Here is a 19,297-nt window from a genome sequence, read left to right as displayed (position 1 = left end):
GAGGGGCTGGCGGGCTCCCTGGCTGCACTGCTGTCTGCATCTAGCGGTCTGAACTCCTGGCCCCGGGGGGCTCCACCTGTGAGCCTCCTGCATCTGGGGTGTGCATCTTCCTCGCACCCCCAGGCTGGTAGGAGAGCATGAGCCCCAGTGTGGGCATCTGGTGTGGGGGGGTGCTGATCCCAAGGGGCTGTGCTGCTCAGCTAGAGCGGGTACCCCTAATGCGGAAGAGGAGGAGCGGGATCCCCGCTGGCTGTGGGGAGCTGAGCTCCAGGTCTCTGCTCCCTCCTACCTCTCCAGCCAGCTGTGTGGCCAAGGACAAGGCTCCGATTTCAATGTGGGCTCCTCTCAAGGATCCGATTTCCAGCCACCAGACAGTTCCCTCTTCCAGACCCCTCTTTGTTGGGGGGGGGGGGGTGTTCCCTGGGTCTGGAGTCTGGACCCGACCGCAGTGACCCTGGACGTGCCCGAGCAACCGAGCCTTCCTCCTGGGCCGGGTGTTGGCCTCCCCCATCAAAGAGGAAAGCAGGGTCCCAGGACGGGAGGCTGTTGCCGAACAGAGCCACGGGCGGGGGGAGGTCGTCATCGCCCCCAGAATCCAGTCCTCTGTCAGATGTCTGTGTGTTCTGTGTGTGCGATTTGGACGGTGACCCGGCTGAGCCTGGCTGCGGTCACGTGTCCAACAGGCTAGTCCGATGCTTGTAGGGGTCTCCTGTGTGCTGGGGTCTGTGAGTTTTGCAGAGCGAGCGGCCCCGTGTTTGTCTGTGGCTCCACACAGGAGCGGGGGGTCTGCATCTTACGTGACAGGTATGTGGACACAAGGCTTCTTGGAACGAGGCTGGGTGCACCTCTTCGTGCGGTCTGTGCTGGTGATGCCGTGGGGACAGTGCCCTGTCCTCGTGGAGCTCTTAGTCTGGCAACACGTAGGGATTTCAGTCAAGGGGCTTGTATTCCAGGGGTTAGGGAGAAGGTTTGTGGCAGCCCCTGTGTCCACGTAATACAGCAGGTTCCGGCACTGGGCCATCTTGGGGTTTGGCCCTGCGTGACCGTCCCCAACACCTCGTCCCCTTCACTCCCTCTCTCCTCACTTCTCCACCAACATGTTAAGTACATTTCGACCCCTGGGCCTTTGCACTGGCTGTTCTTCCACCCAGGACTCTCACCCAGACATCCACAAGGCTTTTGCTTCTTCACCCGCTTCAGATGTCAGCCCCCCCACCCCCCGTAACCTTTACCCCGTGCAGCCTGTTTAAAATCGCAGCCTCCCACCCACCTCCTGACTTTGCCTAGCATGGACGCCTTTTTGCACACTCTGTCATTTATTTATTTATTGTGCCTGTTTCTTTGTCATCTGTCTCCCCAGCCAGGATGCAAGCGCTCAGGGAGTTTATCACTTGGTTTGCTTTTGGATCCAGGGTGTCGAGACTCATACCTGGCCCACAGTAGGTGTTCAAGAAATCTTACCTGAGTGAATGGGAGGGGGCCTGTCAAAGGACGAGAGTCCTCCGGCTGTGTATGGTGAGGGCTCCCCATCCACCCCGCCCCTTTGGGGGGACTGAGGGCCGCCGCTAGGGGCCTGACCGGGCCATCTCTGCACCTGTTCCCCGTGCCCACCTGTGAGCCCACCTGTGCCCACCAGCTCTCTCTGAGCTGGCCTCATGGGTGCTCCAGAGTGTGAGGGCATCTGTATGGAACTGTGCACGCTATGGGGTGGAGAGCCTGAGGTGGCAAATGTGGGGGCCCTCTGTTCGGCGGGGGGATTGGAAACCCAGGGTCAGGGCCCAAGCAGCCCCTCCTGGTAGGGCACTGACCCAGCTTCTCTGTCTCATGGGATGCGGCCCTCACCCTTGTTTCCAGTCTGCATTGGCCCTGGGGAAATAGCCCAGCAGAAGCCCCCTGCCTCCCCACCCCCAACTCCAAAATTTGGGGAAGATAAAAACTCTAATAAATAGATGCTGAGGCTAAAAATAGCCCTGCCCCCCCCCCCAAAGCTAAAAATAGTCAGGGTCCCTCCCTCAAGGCTAAAAATACCCAGGAAGTCAGGAATGGGCAAGCCAGGGAGCCAAGCGGGAGCTCCTGTCCGGCCCCTGGAGAGGTGGCGCAGGCAGGCGAGGGGGTCTCCAAGCCATGGCGGTCCTGGGATCGGGGCCGGGTCATTCTCTGCGGGGGCTGCCCTGTGGATCACAGGACTGCGGCCAGCATCCCCGCCCTGCCCCCTCCAGATACGGGTAGTATCCCCTCCGCCCCCGACTGAGACCCCAGACGTTGCCAAACAGCCTGGGACAGAGAACAGGCTTGTGCCTGTTGGGAAATACTGCTCAGGACCAGGGGTCAGCACCGTTTCTCTGTGAAGAGCCAGATAGTAAGTTCAGGAGACTTACAGGTCGCCCACCTGCTCTTCTCATACTCTTCCTCTGCCTCCTCTTGAAAACCTTTTGTTTATTTTTTTTAACGTTTGTTTTAAATGTTTGTTTTTGAGAGAGAGAGAGAGAGAGAGAGAACAAGTGTGGGTGGGGGAGGAGCCGGGGGGGGCGGTGGGGGACAGAGGATCCGAAGCGGGCTCTGACCAGATAGCAGAGAGCCCGATGTGGGGCTTGAACCAACAAACCTTGAGATCATGACCTGAGCCAAAGTCCGACGCTTAACTGACTGAGCCACCCAGGTGCCTCTCTTCACAACGTTTAAAGTGTGGCAAGGCCACTCTCACTCCACCGGCTGTGCAAAAACAGGGAGTGACTGGGCCATCGATGGTCAGCTCCTGCCCTAGAGTACCCCACAGTTGCCCTTGGTGGTGGAAGCCAGGGCACCTGTGGGTGTACCCTCCTCATCAGGGGAGAGCCCCCTTTGGGGCGCACTTGTGCACTTAAGTACACAGCAAGTCTGGTACAGTCTGTCCCTGTCGCCTCCCTGCCCTCGCCTCTTCCCACTCCGCCATGCTCCCTCCACTGGTCACACTGGCTTCCTCACTTGTCTTCAAACAAGCACTGGCCAGCCCCAGGACCTTTGCACAGGCTGTGCTCCCTGACAGGAACTCTTTTCCTTGGACACCTGTACGGCTCCTCCCTGAACCTTTGTGGGGCTTTGTTGCAGTGTCTGGGCTTTCTACATCACTCTATTATAAATTGTACACACTACCCACTCCCCCCCGCCTTCTAACACACACACACACACACACACATACACACACACACACACACACACACACACACCAGAGCCCCTGTTCCTCCACGATACTGGTACATCATGGGACAGACTCCTTTAGTGCTCTTTGTGTCTGGCTTCTCCACAGATGTCTGTCCAGCACCTAGATGAGTGCCTGGTACAGAGGTGCCCTACAGAGGATGCGTGTGATCGTCATATATTACTCCTAAGCCCCGTGGCCACTGCGGGAGGCTTCCATCCCATTTCCGTGGGGGAGAGGCAGAATTCCGAGGAAGAACACGTAGCCTGAGGTGGGCAGAGCTGGGATTTGAACCTAGGACCCTGGGACTCTTCCCTCTTGCCCTGCTAGGCATCATCTCGCCCTCTCTCTGGTCTCTGTACCGCCCTACCCCTGCCCCTTCACTGCCAGCATCTGGAGGCCCAGAGACTCCTGCGGCCTTCTACCCTGCACCTTGGGCCCTGGCTCCTCTGACCGTTTTCAGCTGTGTTCTGTCATGCCCCGAGTGCAAGGCTCTGGTTTGGGCAGGGAACACCATGAGGTGGAAAGAGACCACAGGCCACCACGGTACCAGCCTCCCATGGTGAGGAGCCTGGAGGAGGCACCTGATGAGTCTATCAGTCAGGGAAGGCTTCCTGGGGGAGGGAGCCTCCCAGCTGCAGCCTGGAGGGGGAAGGGGGGGATACAGTGGAGGGGAGAGAGAGCCTGTGAGGAGAGGCCTGCCCTGAGGTCAGAAAGAAGGTGGTGGCTCCACGGGGAAAAGGTAAGATGTTTTCTGGCCAGGTGTGTAGAGAGGAGGCTGGAGGCCGGTCTTGGGGGCAGAAGGATTGAGTTTGTGCCATGGGGCTGGGAAGGCCTATGGAGGGGTCAGGGCCCGCCGGACAGGATGGGAATACTCAGCATGCGTTCTTTCCGGTTCCTGCGTGGGAGAGAACTACAGAGGGTAAGAAGAGAGGCCGGGAAGCCAGCAGGAACAGGAGGCTACTGCGGGCTCTCAAAGTGCAGGCTCCGGAAGGGGCCTTGAGACATCAGGGCTGGTGTGGAGGGTTTGAGACCAGAGTTGACAGGGTTTTGCGGGTGACTGGTAGGAGGGTGGAGGAAAGGAAGCGCGGGGTAAACTCCAGGTTCCTGGCTTTGACGGCTGAGTGGACAGAGAGAAAAGAAGGGGGTGGGGATAGGGAGCCCCACTGCTCTCAGCAACCCCCCCCCCCACCCCCCGCAGTCTAATCTCCCTTGGCAACAGAAGGGAGTCTGTGAACTTCGGAGTCAGGCCATGTCCCTGCTCTGCTCAGAACCTTCCTTGGCTCCCACCTCACTTGGAGAAAAAGCCTGTGTCCTACCCCTTGACTCACACCTACTAGCCCTGTCCCATAACCTCCCCTAGCCCTCAACCTCTTCCCACTCTCTCCCTGCTCGCTGGGCCGCAGCCACGCACCGGCAGATTCCTACCCCCGAGCCTTTGCACGTGCGGTTCTCTCTGCCCGAGATCTTTCCCCAGGTCCCTGGGTGGCTCACCTCCTTGACACTTCTGTTAAAATGTCTCCTTCCGGGAGAGGTGTTCCCTGAGCACCCCATTTACACTTGTCCCCACAGATACACCCCCACACTCTCCCTCCCCTTCAGGCCTGTTTTCCTCCAAAGTACTTGTGACCCAGTGGGAACTAGGTGACTGTCCGCTGAATGGATAACCTCTTCTCTGGGCCTGTTTTTGTCTTTGTTCATTAAACAAATTAAGTACTTGTTCTTGCCCAGGGCTGGGCATGCAACAGAGAGCCAGAATGACCCGCGATGGAACTTTCCCTGAGGAGTCCCCAGCTGGTGGGAAAGACAGACATTCAACAGCAGAGCCCAAGTCCAGTCAGGGAAGCAAAGCGTGGAGGCCCAGTGTGCTGTGAGCGGGGCTATAGGAGAGACCGACGCAGGCCGTCCTTTTGAAGGAAGAGTGGGGCAGGGGCCCTGGTACTGAGTGTATGGGGGGGGGGGGAGAGGGGAGAGGTGTGGGGGGGCACTTTGGGAGGCTGGAGCAGAGAAGGGAGTGAGGAGGTGGCAGGAGACCGGAGCCTGAGATCCCATGCTAGGCCACCTGAGACAATAGGGAGCCATGGAGGGTTGTAGGCTGGGAGGGATATGATTGGGTTTTTATTTTGCAAAGATCACTTGGGCTGGGTGGAGAGTGGATGGGGTGGGAATGGCAGATAGATGGGGGAGACCGGGGAGGAGGCCCTGGGGGCAAGGGCTTCCTCGAATGGCCCCCACCCCTCTGTGGTCCAGGCCACTGGGCAACTAGAGTGACCTTTTATTTAGTTATTTAGTTATTTTTTTAATGTTTTTATTCATTTTTGAGACAGAGAGAGACAGAGCATGAGCAGGGGAGGGGCAGAGAGAGAGGGAGACACAGAATCTGAAACAGGCTCCAGGCTCTGAGCTGTCAGCACACAGCCCGACGCGGGGCTTGACCCCACAGACTATGAGATCATGACCTGAGCTGAAGTCAGACGCCCAACCGACGGAGCCACCCAGGCGCCCCCAGAGTGACCTTTTAAAACTGACAAGACAGACAAAGCCCACCCTGTGGCCCTGACATCTAGTGGGAGAAAAATAATAAGCAGATAAATCAAATGCGCGGCTGGCATGCTGGTGATGGATGCTGTGGAGAGAAAAGCCGGAATAGGAGGTAGGAGCACTGGGGCCAGCGGGGCCTCCCTGAGCAGGCAGCAGTGAAACAAAGACCTCTAGGCCAGGTAGAAGCCGTGCAGGTATCTGGGGAAGAGGGAACAACCCGTGCAAAGATCCTGAGGTGGGACCACGCCTGATGTTCTCCTCCAGGAAATGGGGGGCTGAGCGAGCAAGGAGAGCGGAAGGAGGTGAGGGCAGGGGTGGGATAGAGCGTGCAGGGCCTTGCGGGCCCCGGGGAAGGACATGGGCTTTTGTTCCCAGCGAGGTGGGAGTCCTAGAGGGTTCTGAGCAGAGGAGTGTGCCCGACTCAGGTGCTCACGGGCACCCTCTGGCCACTGTGGGAGGAATGGGCTGCGGACGGCGATGGCCCGAGACCTGAGAGGCCGAGGCAGGGCTGCCCAGGGGACAGGTGATGGGGCTGGACCAGTGAGGGCCGAGGAGTGGGAAGAGAGCAGATTCTGCAGGAGGGGCCGCGGGAGCCGCTGGGGTTGGAAGTGGGGTGAGAAGAGGAGAGGGGTCTGGGATGAGCACCGGGGCGGCCTGGGCTGCCCTCTGGGGAGATGGTGAGATACGGGGCCGGGGTGGGAGGCTTTGGGAGGACCCTGCCCTCTCTGAGCCCGCAGCGTCCTGCCCAGGGGAGGGCTGTGTGCTCGGCGCTGTCTGGGTGCTTGCCCCACCTCTGCGAGGTAGAGCTGTTAGTCCTGAGTTGAGAGGGGAAATGGGCTCTCAGAGGCAAAGAGCTGAGCCTGAGGCCACGCCAGATTCAGACCCTGGAGCCTAGCCCTTGTACCTTCCCCTGGGGGCCTGCTGCTTCCTTACGCTGCCAGGCCTGAGGGCTTCCTGGAGGAGGCAGGTCTGCGGAGCTGGGCTCTCAGGCTGCTGGGTTTCGGGGGAGAGGCAGGAGATTCCTGTGGAGGGGCAGGGCCACGAGGGGCCCTGAGCTCCTCACCTCCCCGCTCGGTGTCCCCCCAGGCATTCAGACTCCCACCTACTCGAGGAGAGGGTTGCCATGGCAACTGCACTCTAGGGCAGACTAGAGGCGCCCCCTCTTCTCCAGCAGCTGGTTCTCCTCCTGTCACCCTCCCCTGCCCCGCTTCAGGGCACCCGAGGACAGAGCCTGGGCCGTGTCACCCACTCTCAGGATCCCCGCTGCACCCCTCCCCCTCGACTCAACCCTGACGTGGGGCTCAGGAGCAAACAGGCAGGTGTGGGACTGGTGCTGCCCACATGACCTGGGGGTTGGACACATGCCTGGGGTCTGGTCCACCTTGTGGGGCTCAGGAGCAAACAGGCAGGTGTGGGACTGGTGCGCTGCCCACATGACCTGGGGGTTGGACACATGCCTGGGGTCTGGTCCACCTTGCGGCGTGAGGGCAGCAAGCCTTGTGTCCCACGCATTGAATTAGGGTCACCCAAGTCTGCGGAGGCTTGAGGTGGGGACAGACTCAGGTGCAGGCTCGTCTGGCCCCGTGGGTGCAGCACGTCTGGGTGTGCCCAGCTCTGGGGGTGCTGTCACACAGAAGCGGTGGGTCCCGGAGAAGGGGGCTGTCCCGGCCACCACAGTCTCCCCAGCCGAACCTCGGGGGCCAGCCTGCCTGGGTTCAGAGTCCCTTGAGCAGTGGGGTGCCCCTGGGACCTCACTTTCCCCATCTGTACCATGCGGGTGCGTGCCTCCCCCACCCGCCCTCCCCGTGTACTAAGCTCTCATAAGGACCAAACGCGCCGTGTGTATATGGTGCCTGGGATGGGGCACAGAGGTGTCAGCTGCTGTCCCCGGCGTCACAGGAGGGTCTGGGACTGGCAATCCCCCAGAGTTTGTGCCAGGCTCTCTGAGGCTGTGCGACTCAGCCCTGCCCCCGTCTCTGTCCCCCACCCGCCCCCATGTGTCCTGACCCCCCGCGGGTGCGTCTGCCAGAGCTGCCGTGACCGACCGAGTACCCCGACCAACCGAGTACCCCAGACTGGCAGGCTTTCACCACGGAAACTTATTATCCAAGTGCCGGAGGCCAGACGTCCAAGGTCAAAGTGTGGGCTTGGTGGGTTCCTTGCGGAGGCTCTGAGGGAGCGTCTGTCCCGTGCCTCTCCCGTGGCTTGTGGGGGTTCTGGGGCACGCCTCGGCGATCCTCCCCATCCCTGCCTCTGTCCTCCCCTGCTGTATGCCACGCATCTGCATCTACGTCTCAGTATCCCCTTTTCCATAAAGACACCAGCCATGCTGGGTGAAGGCTCACCCTAATGACCTCATTTTAACTTGATTACCCGTTATTTATTTACTTATTTATTTTTATATTTATTTATTTTTTTTTAATTTTTTTAACGTTTATTTATTTTTGAGACAGAGAGAGACAGAGCATGAATGGGGGAGGGTCAGAGAGAGAGGGAGACACAGAATCTGAAACACACTCCAGGCTCTGAGCTGTCGGCACAGAGCCTGACGCGGGGCTCGAACTCACGGACTGTGAGATCATGACCTGAGCCGAAGTCGGCCGCCCAACCAACTGAGCCACCCAGGTGCCCCTATATTTATTTTTGAGAGAGAGAGAGAGAGAGAGAGAGAGAGAGAGGGAGGGGCAGAAAGAGAGGGAGACACAGAATCCAAAGCAGGTTCCAGGCTCTGAGCCATCAGCACAGAGCCTGACGCGGGGCTCGAACTCACAGACTATGAGATCATGACCTGAGCCGAAGTCAGATGCTTAACCGGCTGTGCCACCAGGCACCCCCACTTGATTACCTTTTATTTTTTTATTTTTTTAACGTTTTATTTATTTTTGAGACAGGGAGAGACAGAGCATGAACAGGGGAGGGTCAGAGAGAGGGAGACACAGAATCTGAAACAGGCTCCAGGCTCTGAGCTGTCAGCACAGAGCCCGACGCGGGGCTCAAACTCACATACCGCGAGATCGTGACCTGAGCCGAAGTCGGCCGCTTAACCGACTGAGCCACCCAGGCGTCCCTTGATTACCTTTTAAAAGACTAAGTCAGGGGGCGCCTGGGTGGCGCAGTCGGTTAAGCGTCCGACTTCAGCCAGGTCACGATCTCGCGGTCCGTGAGTTCGAGCCCCGCGTCAGGCTCTGGGCTGATGGCTCGGAGCCTGGAGCCTGTTTCCGATTCTGTGTCTCCCTCTCTCTCTGACCCTCCCCCGTTCATGCTCTGTCTCTCTCTGTCCCAAAAATAAATAAAAAACGTTGAAAAAAAAATTTAAAAAAAAATAAATAAAAGACTAAGTCAGGTCCCATTCTGAGGTGCTGGGGGATAGGATTCCAACATACCTTTTTCTTGCTGGTGGGGGGCGGGCAGTTCATAACACCCTCCTCCGAAGGCCCCAGGGATGTTCAGGCTCAGGCCTCCTGGGACATGGCTCCCACCTCCCCACGTCTGGCCTTGCCTCCCCGCTTAGGTGGGCGCCGGGTGGCAGGCCGAGCTGCCCAGGCCGGGTGGGCACACAGGCCAGGAAGGGAGAGCAGGGGACAGTAGTCACAGTGCCCGGCTCCTCCTGCTCCAGCCCTGAGCTGGGGCCCGTTCTGGGAGTGCCTGGGCTTTCTGGGGAGTGGCCTTCAGGGAGTGGGGGGCAGCCTGAAGGGAACGCTCTGTGTGGCCCTCAGGCAATGGTGCCTAGGCCCCCAGGTCACAAGCCCCCACCTCTGTCCCCTGGCATTCATTGGGTAAGCATCTGCGTGAGGACCTACTGTGTATCTCCGTGCCGGAGGTGGCCGGGGGAGCTTGCACTTTCCTGGGGGTGTGAAGGAAATCCACGAGTAGACAAGCGAAGTCTTGAGGCAGTGACGCGATCAGTGGCGACGGTAGTGACAGCTGCTGCAAGGGACGCTCCTCAGTCACTGTGTGGCAGCCACGGCCCTGAGTGTCTCACGCGCATGAACTCCTCCTGCCAACGCGGCTGCCCTGGGCGGTATCCCTGTCTCACCCAGAGGACCTTACGGGATGGTGGGGGGGGGGGGGTGCTGGGCGGGAGGCACCAAGTGCACACAGACCGAACGGACTGGAGGCCCACCTGCCTCTCCGAGGAGGGCACATCTGAACTGCGATCTAAGGGACACAGAGCCGGGGACACAGGCCGGGGCCACCTGGTGGGATTCTGCGTTGTCTCAGGGATCGTCGAGCGGGAGACATTGTCAAGAGTGACAAGATGTCTTTAAAAGGAAAAGGACCCCTCTCTGGGACTCATAGAGGCTCAGTCGGTTTGGCTCCAGTCGTGATCTCACTGTTTCGTGAGTTTAAGCCCTGCGTCAGGCTCCCTGTTGTCCGCGCAGAGCCCGTTTGGATCCTCTCTCTCTCTCTCTCTCTCTCTCTCTCTCTGTCTGTCTCTGTCTCTCTCTGTCTCTCTCTCTGCCCCTCCCCTGCTGGTGCTCTTTCTCTCTCTCTCAAAAATAAACAAACATCTTTAAAAAAGAGACCCCTCTCTGGAAACAACCCAGGCATCCCCAAACAAGATGTGGTCCATCCTCGTAATGGAATATTATTCAGCCCCAAAGAGGGATGAGGGGCTGACACAGGCTACTGTGTGGATGAGCCTGAGGGACACCATGCTGAGTGACACAAGTTAGCCACAGGGGGATACCTCCTGTGCGATTCCTCTCAGATGAGGTCCCCAGAGGAGCCAGTCGTAGAGGCAGAAGGTAGATTGGTCGTCGCCAGGGGCGGGGGCTAGCAGTGACCCCTAACGAGGACAGAGTCTCTGTTTGGGGTGATGACAGGGTTTTGGAAATAGACCGTGGTGGCAATGGTGGCACAGCACTGAGAATGTAATTAACGCCATTGAATTATACACGTAAAAGCGGTTAAAATGACACATTTTATGTTACATGTCTGTTACACCGTAATTTTATAAAGGCCCCTCTGGCTGCCGGTGGGGAGCCCAGAGTGTGGGAGCCAGAGGGGTTGGAGGCTGCTAGGGGGAGGCCAGGGCTGTCCGGAGAGCGGCTGCTGGGGTGTCCTAACTCCTGAACTGGATGTCAGGGCGAAGGAAAGAGGAACCAAGGATTTTGACTCCCTGGGTTTCAGCCCAGGGACCCGGGGGGATGGTGGGACCGTGGACTAATATGGGGGGTGGGGTTGTTTTGGTCTGGTCAGGCTGGGAGACCCGAGGGAGGTGTAGACGGTGAGGAGAGAAGCAGGGCTGGCGCTCCAGTGTGGCAGTCTTGGGGGAGGCTAGTTGAGTCCCCCAAGGAGTGTGGATGGGGGAGAGGCCTGGGGACCCCCACCTGGGGTTCCAGCGCCTGGGTCCTGGGTGCAGCCCTTGGGGGTGGGAGCCACCTCGCTCAGATGCATGCTGTGCTGTGGACAGCACCCTTTGATGGGTCCCAGGCTGGCCTGTCCCATGTGTAGACCGTGGTCCTGACCAGAACCCCTCAGACGGAACCGGGGTGGGGGAGGCGACAGCCGGCTCAGGTTCACACCACTCGTGAATGGCGGAGTTGGATCCAGACCTAGGTGGGTTGGCTGCCCCCCCGGAGCCTGGCATCCAGCAGCCTTTCCAGTATTAACCGGCCGCTAACTAGTTTAAGTCCCTCAGGGAGAGCCAGGGAGGGAAGTGTCCATTGGGGTCAGAGTTTCTCCTGAGCCTGCTCATGGCTAGGAGATGGGGGGGTGGGGGGGGAGGTAATGAAGCCCCTGCTGCCCACAACGTAACATAAAACACTGTGAGGGGGCGCCTGGGTGGCTCCGTTGGTTAAGTGTCCAACTTCAGCTCAGGTCAGGATCTCACAGTTCGTGGGTTCGAGCCCCACGTCGGGCTCTGTGCTGACAACCCAGAGCCTGGAGCCTGCTTCGGATCCTGTGTCTCCCTCTCTCTCTGTTCCTCCCCCACTCACGCGCTGTCTTTCTCTCTCTCTCAAAAATAAAGATTAAAAAAATTTTTTTTTAAATAAAATAAAATGCTGTGAAATGAACCCAAAGTGCAGGCCCTGTCCGGTCGGGGTTGTGGGGTGAGGCGGTAGAGGGGAGACTTCCCGAAGGCTGGGGATAGGGAGGGCGCAGGTATGGAGGGCTGTGCTGTGAAATTACCGCTCATTTCTCGAGAGGAGTCTGAGGCCCAGAAGGGGCCGTCCTGCCCGTGAGCGCGCCGCCCTGACCTTTATACTTCTTGAGAACCTGTGCCCTCAAGGAGCTTCTGGTCTAGTAGGGAAGGTTGACAACAGACCTGCCAGCGTAAAAAGGTAATTTCGGGTGTGGTCGAAAGCTGTACGTCAAAAACAGGGCAGAAGGATGGCAAGTGGGAGCAGCAGGAACGTTTGGGGAGGTCGGGGTGGGTTGTTCTGCCCACGTGGCCTCGGAGTTGAGCTCTGAGCCGAGAAAAGCCATAGCAGGTGTATGGGGAACCGGGGAGAGCGTTCCAGGCAGAGAGTGGGGGGCGGGAGCTAGAGCATTCTAGGAACTGGAGGGGGCGGGTTGCAGAGCAGGGTGACGCCAGATCGCCAGTGGCCTCTAGGCCCTGCTGAGGAACGCAAGCCCCAGTGGAGAGCGGAGGGGAGGGTTAATAGGCAGATCACGTCATTCAGGGATCCCTTAGCCCTGAGTGGAGGGCAGGCGTGGAGGCGGATGGCGGGACGGTCCCGGACGGTGGCACCGGGGGCCACAAGTGGGCAGGTTGGTGAGGTACTTTGGAGGCAGAGTTCTAGGGACTTGCCGATGGAGCTTATGAAGGGGAGGGCTGGGGAGGGGTGAGGAATCGAGGTGGATTCCTAAGTTTGGGGTCTGAGATGCAACAAATGCTCATCGCTGTGTGCCAGGCCTGTTCCAGAAGCCGGGGCTAGGGCTGAGCAAAACAATCCAGTGTCCCCTGTCTGTGCAGGAGCTCTACCATACAGGAAGTAAATAGTTACATTTGAACAAAAGCCTAAAGGAGGTGAGAGGGAGCAGCCTTGTGGGTAACTGGTGGGCAGTCTAAGATACATGTGGAGGAACTGACAAGCGCAAAGGCCCTGGGGCAGGGCTTGGTGTGCTCAGGGAACAGCTGGAGGCAGGAGTGGCCCGAGCAGAAATGGGGTCAGGGAGCTAACTGGGCTGGTGGATAGGCTTTCACTTGGTGGGGGGAGAGACAGTAGTTGGGGCTCTGTTGAGAGATTCCAAACCGAAAATGAGAGCCGTGGTGGGTATCAGTTGGTCGATGGCATTGAAAGTGTGGGACAGATTGGGGATGACAGTGTGGGAGAAGACTGAGTGGGTGTTCACACACTGGAGAGCCAGTTAAAACATGGGGGGCTGGCCCTCCCCCGAGAATGAGTGTTTCTACAAGTTCCTGGCCAGGCTGGCGCCCCTGGGCCAGGGCCGCCCTTGAGAACCATGGTGTAGACAGAGCAAAGGGCCAAGAGTAGAGATCTGGGTTTGCAGCTCTGACAGCATCCAGGGGAGACCGAGGTGGCAAGAGGGAGGAGCAGCCGAGAGGGGAAGGAGTGGGTCAGAACCAAGCCCTGTGCCCAGGGACGGCCAGATGGGTGGGAGGATTGCAGGGAAGGGCACACGATGCCAGCTCCCCCCTCCCTGGCTCCCCAGGGGGCTGCACACCCCTCCCTACCTCCCCCCCCCACCCCGCCGCCTGTCTCCAACTAACCTCGAGGGTCCCCCAGAGGGGAAAAAGGGGACTCAGTTGTCCCTGGTCCCGATCTGTGGCGCCAGCCAGCTGGATTCTAATTAGCTACCAGAGCGGGAGAGACAGGAAGCAAGGGCTGGGGGCGGGGCCTGGACTCCTGCCCAAGACTGGGAGGCTAGTGAAGCAAGTCAAGGCCAGGATGCCTGGGTACCCCGCCCCTGCCCCCATGCTGTGCCGGGTGGGGAAGCTAGGTGGGGGAGACAAGAGGGCAAGGTTGGGGGTTGGGGATGGAGAAGAAGCTTCTAGAAGGTCCTTATCCCCCGTGAGCTGCCCCTGCTCCCTGAGGGGCACTGTCAGACCACGGGAGGTTCGTCCAGGAGGTTCCCTTTGGTTCAAGGTGCCCAGATGGGCGGGTCTGGCTGCCGGGGGTGGGGGTGAGGGTGGGCAGTGGAGTTAGCAGTGTAAGCCAGAGGTTCCGGGGGGCCGGTCAGCCTCTGGCCCAAGGGTGCGGCTTCAGTCAGACACAGCTGGCTCGAGAGAGGGCCCTTGACCGGCCCGTCTGGGGACTCTGGGGTGGAAGGCCTCAGCCACCGGCAAGGAGAGGGGACCAGCCCAAACGCACCTCCTCTGCTGGGGCCTCGCTCCCGCCTCACTCTCCCTCTTCTCCCCAGACTGGTGGGCCAGGCCGTGGTGCCCACCTGCTGATGCGGGGCAAGGCCCCCCGCATAGGACACTGAGAGCCCCGGACCCGCCCCTGGCCGCCGCCATGGCCCGCCTGGCCGCCGTGCTGTGGAGTCTCTGCATCACCGCCGTCCTGGTCGCCTCGGCCACCCAAGGTAGGTGCCGCTGGGGCTGGGGAGGGGCCACGCCTCCGGAACGCAGCTGGGCGGGCAGATGACAAGGTGCAGGACCTCCCAGCCACTTGGTAAAGCACCGCAGTCCCCACCTCGCTCCAGACCTCGGCGGAACGAAGCCGGAGGAGGACTTGGTAATTGCACCCCCTGGCACCACGGAGGGCTCCCCGGACCAGCCCCTCACCCCCAAAGCCCGGGGCAGCCGGGGGTCCTCGAACCTGGGACGCGGGCTGTGGCCTCCTGGGACCGGGACGGGCCTTCCTGGTGAGCCGCTACTCCTCTGTCTTGCGTGTGTGGCTTTCTCTGTGATTACATCTCGGAGGCCCTCACTGGGAAGAAGGCTTAATTAAAGCATGCCCGCTGACGTTTATTTAAAAACAACTAATTACCCGGCTCGGCCCTATGCCGGCCCCAGGATCCTGCACATGCGACAATTAGTGCCCCGAGCCCGCCCGCCCATCTTCACCAATTACTCAATTATGGTCCCCGTGGCAGGCCTAGGCGGGGGCAAGGGCAGGGCAAGGGGAGAGGCAGAAAGCGGGGGCCCGCTGGCCTTGTCCCTAGCCCGGGGGTCTGCCCCCAGCCGGCGCCCCCTCAGCACTGTCTGGAGAGCAGTGTTGGCACACTCTGTGCCCCAGGGTCCCCTCCTGGAGCCCAATACTCCAGAAAGCCACAAAGGTGGAGGGGGCCTTACTCAGCCAGGCCCCAGGGCCTTGGCACCGCTCCGGCCAGCTGGCACCCTCTGCTCCCCTGATGCCCACGTTCTCTGCCCGTCCGGGTCCTGCCCCACAGCCCCAGCTGGGCCGGGAGGGGCCGCTCCCACCCCCAGACCCATCTGAGCCAGCCTCCACCCCCGGCCTCCCTCCCGGGCCCGGGAAGGACTAAAATTAGCTGTGAAAGCAGATGGTGCTAGAGGAACACATGTAATACTTTCCCCCGAGTGAGACTCAACTCACCCCAAAAATCCCCGGGGGCCCAGCTGCCATCCCCCTCGGGCCTCCCACCCGACGCTGGAAGGACAGGTCTCTGAAAGGCACTGCCGCCCTCGTGCACCGGTATTTCTCTTGACCCACGAGCCACAGTCCCCACATCGGGCCCGTGGGTCACTCCGTGCATCCACGCCTCCCCTCCAGCCCCTGGCGAGGCCTGGCGGAGCCCGGCGTCTGAGTAGGTGGCTGCCCCGGCAGGTGTCGGCCACGCGGAGCCCACTCTGTCCCGCAGAGTCTGGCTGCTTCGGTAATCCCACCGGTGGTGGGACTCAGCACCCGCCGCCTCGCCACATACCGCTTGCCCTTGTCGCCGCCCCTCAGCGGCGCCTTGAGGCGGGAGCGGCGGCTCCTCGGAGAAGGATCTGGGGCCACGGAGGTGGTCAGTTACTGGGCCAGGCCGTCAGCCGGGGATTTAAAGCCCCTGGGTCCTCACACGGCACAGGATGGGCAAGGACGTGTGACAGTGCGACCCCACGGGGAGCTGACCCTCCCCACACAGGGCACCGCGCTCAGTGCTTCCTTCAGGAACATTCTCTAGTGCACCGAGTCCTCGAAGTACATTCCTGGGCTGTCAGTGCCGATCTTACAGGTCGGAACCTGAGGCCCGAGGAGGCCAAAGCTGTGGCTGTCCGAACTGAGCACGCGTCGGAACCGCTGGTGGGCACACAGGTCCGAGGCTCCTGGTATCACCCCCGAGATCCTGATACAGCAGGCCTGGGGGTGGGGGGCCAGAATCTGCCTTCTTAAGCGGCCACCACAGGATGTCGGTGCCACCGACCCCCAGGCCGTGCCGTGAGAGGCTCTGGCCCGTCAGCGGAGAAGTGGCAAAGCCAGGCTCTGCGGTGTCCTCCCCGACAGGAGAGCACTTCCTCCCACGCCATCTCTCCTGCTTGTGGGGGGCGGTGCGGGGTTTGGGGGGCGCCCAAGACCTCCCTCACTTCCGACTCCAACTGCAAGTTCGGGAGTTCCTTAGACCACCCTCAGACATGATGATTCACTAAAAGCGTATTCCAGAATGCTGTCGTGCTCATGGTGACAGCTTCTTACAGCCGACGGATGCAGAGGAAATCCGCCAAGGGAAGCGGTGTGTGGGGCAGCGTCCGGGAAGTTTCCGTGCCCAGGGCTCGCGGTTCGCCCCCTCCCCACGGAGTGGTCACACGTGCTGTGCGGCCTGCCCACGTGGGACGCTCCCCGAGCCCCGCTGTCCAGAGCCTTCACTGGGGCTCAGTCTTGTAGATGCGGGGGACCCCCCGCAGCACTGGCCTCAGTCTCCCGCCCTTCCAGAGGTCCACTGACACCCCAAAACTCCCACCCTGGATCACGTCCTTACTGTGCTCTTTTGCTAGGCCTGCTCTAACAACGTACCGCAGACTTGGTGGCTTGAAACAGCAGAAGTTTATTGTCTTGCGGTTTCTAGAGGCTTTAAGTTCAAGATCAAGTTGTCAGGGGGGCTGGCTCCTTCCGAGGGCCATGAGGGAAGGCGCTGTTCCCGCTCTTTCCTGGGCTCGTGGCTGGCTGTCTTCCCTCTGTCTCTGTGTCCACATTTCCCCTCTTTATAAAGACACTGGTCATACTGGGGCAGGGCCTACCTTGACAGGCTCGGCTCATCTTTACTTGATGGCCTGTTTCAAACTTGGTCACATCCTGAGGTACGAGGGATGAGGACAGGAGGACGCAACTCAGCCCAAAACAGTGCAGACTGTCTGACCTGGCCCGAGGCCCCCAGGTCAACAAAGACACTCATCGGGCGGGACACTCCGGGTGCTTGGAGGCACTTCCCTGGGAGCCGAGGGCAGAGGCCTCACTACGCGCCTGGGCACGTTGGGAAGCCCGTTTTGCAGATGAAAGAACTGAGGTTCCTGGATGCCGCCTGAGCTGGCGGTGGGACCTCCTCAGCAGGGTCTTCCCTCCCCGTAGGCCTGAGCCGGGCTGGGCTCCCGTTCGGGCTGATGCGCCGGGAGCTGGCGTGCGAAGGCTATCCCATCGAGCTGCGGTGCCCAGGCAGCGACGTCATCATGGTGGAGAACGCCAACTATGGGCGCACAGACGACAAGATCTGTGACGCCGACCCTTTCCAGATGGAGAACGTGCAGTGCTACCTGCCTGATGCCTTCAAGATCATGTCACAGAGGTGAGAGGCCCCGGCCCCACCGGGCTCCTGGGAGGAGGGGTGGGGACAGTCCCTGGGGTCCCTGGATAAACACCCCCCTGGTCAGGGCACCCTGTCCACGCCTTCAGTCTTCCTTCCGTGCGTTCCGCACGGGTTTCCTGAGCACCTACTAGGTGCCAGGTCCCGTGCAAACAGCCGGTAAGACCCGGCCCGTCTTCCCCACCAGCCTCCAGAAGCCCATCCCGAGACTAGTCGGGGGGGGGAAGGGGCAGTCTTGCAGTGTAAACACAAGAGCAGGACAGGGTGAAGGTGTCACAGGCTCCGAGGGAGAGCCCAGAGGTCACTCAGGCTTCCCCAAGGAGGTGAAGCCTGAACACAGATGACAGAAGTACACGTGAGTGTAAAAGAAAGCAAGTGCTTGAGTGTGCAAGGCTGTGTGTGAGTGTGACAGGTCTGCCAGGCAGAGCATTGCGTGTGCAAAGCCGCCAAAGCCTTTCTCACACCTGCTGCAGAAGTCCAGTTAGAGCTGGTCAGCTCCTGCTTCAAACCACACCCACACTTGACCACTGCTTCCGTGGCCACAGCTCCCCCTGGGGTTGCCCTGTCTCGCCCGCTACCGTCTGTTTCCCCCGCCTGCCCTGCAGCAGCCAGAGGGTACCTGTGAGCACCCACCTCACTCAGAGTGAAAACCTGTCTTCCCCGAGGCCCACGAGGCCCTGCGCTCTGTGCCTTGTGCCCCTCTCCCGGCCCTCACCCTCTCCACGCTCCCCCTCGCTCACTCGGCTCCGGCTGCCCTGCCTGCTCCCGACATACATCAGGCATCGTCTGCCACGGGCCTCCTCTGGGTCTTGGCACTGGCTGTTCCCCCTGCCGGGAATGCTGTTCCCTGACACCCGCACGGCTCCTCCCTCCCCTCCTCCGTAGATTTTCTCACCTAATGCTCCTCTTGGTGAGGCCCGTTTGACCACCCTAAGATCACTGCCCCCACCCCACTTCCTAGCTCCTTCCCTGCTTTATCTTCTAGCCCTGACCTCTAGCCACAGTTCTGTAGAACAGAATAGTTCCCTCTGTTATTGTGATCGTTTTGTCTTTGCCCCATGGGGACAGGGCGTTGTGTCTGTCACTGCTGTCCCCAGCCAGATACAGAGGCATTCACTGAGGTTTTGCTAAATGCCCGAGAGGGCATAAGGTTCACTCCAGGATCCAGAGCACAGAACTGAAGAAGGGGAGGAGGGCTGGGGCCAGCTCGGCAGCCTCTTGAATGATGGCAGAAGATTCTAGAATAAGTCATGGGGCAGGGTCACTGAGAGCCTCCAGAGACTTTTGGGCAGGGCATGGGCACGGGCAGGTGGCTCTGACCGGTGGGCCAGGCTGGAGCCACCTCGTTCCCTCCCTCCCACCTTTTCTCTCTCAAACGTGCACCCCCTCCAGCGGTCCTGCCCCCTCTTCCCTCTCTGACACCCTGCATGGTGTCAACCTTGGCTTAGGCTGCGCCCCGTCCTCCTTGGGGATCCCTTTCCTCCCACCTCCCGCCTCCAAGTTTCTCACTGCCCACTTCGTTCGTTCAGCGCCGGCCGCGGCGTCTGCGGTGTTCTCCCCGGCCCGGTTCCGGTGTCCGCGGGTTCTCACTTCCAAAAGGGGGGACGCTGCGCGGTGTGGTTACTGGGGCCCAGGGAGCGAGAGGCCGTTGCTCTGCCCTCTTGAAACCTGGAGGCTCCTCGAACTGCTTAGGGCTGACAGCCCCCGGAGCAAGTACAGTGGCCTAAACAAGACGGGAGGTGAGAAGGCCACCCGCCTCCCGCTGTCTCGGTGCCTCCCTGCACCCAGCCCGTTTGAAGGCCACCGTGGGCCCTTTGCCACCTCCCGGGCACGGCCAGCTGCAGGGGGAGGCTGGGACCTGCGGTCTCCGGCCCCTTTCTCTTCCGGACAGTGAGGTGACGTTCACGTATCGCCGTCTATCATCTT

At 60.4% G+C, this 19,297-nt stretch overlaps 1 protein-coding gene across 5 annotated transcripts in view; it reads left to right on the top strand.

Moving 5' to 3' along the window:
• The window catches only part of ADGRL1 (adhesion G protein-coupled receptor L1), a 44,792-nt gene that overhangs the window by 2,499 nt on the left and 22,996 nt on the right, over positions 1-19,297 (top strand). For 4 of the 5 annotated variants that reach the window (XM_060633536.3, XM_060633535.3, XM_078443292.2 and 1 more), the window contains exons 2-3: positions 14,051-14,215; positions 17,140-17,353. In XM_060633536.3, coding sequence (XP_060489519.1) covers positions 14,146-14,215; positions 17,140-17,353 — 284 coding nt within the window. In that variant the 5' untranslated portion in view covers positions 14,051-14,145. Of the gene's footprint in view, positions 1-14,050; positions 14,216-17,139; positions 17,354-19,297 lie in introns of those variants that run through there. The other variant, XM_078443293.2, reaches the window with a different exon arrangement.

The sequence above is a fragment of the Panthera onca genome, chromosome A2 (assembly GCF_046562875.1).
Source record: "Panthera onca isolate mPanOnc1 chromosome A2, mPanOnc1 haplotype 2, whole genome shotgun sequence".
Taxonomy (NCBI): Eukaryota; Metazoa; Chordata; class Mammalia; order Carnivora; family Felidae; genus Panthera; species Panthera onca.
Note: the sequence above shows the minus strand (reverse complement) of the source record. Positions and strands in the feature narration are given on the sequence as shown.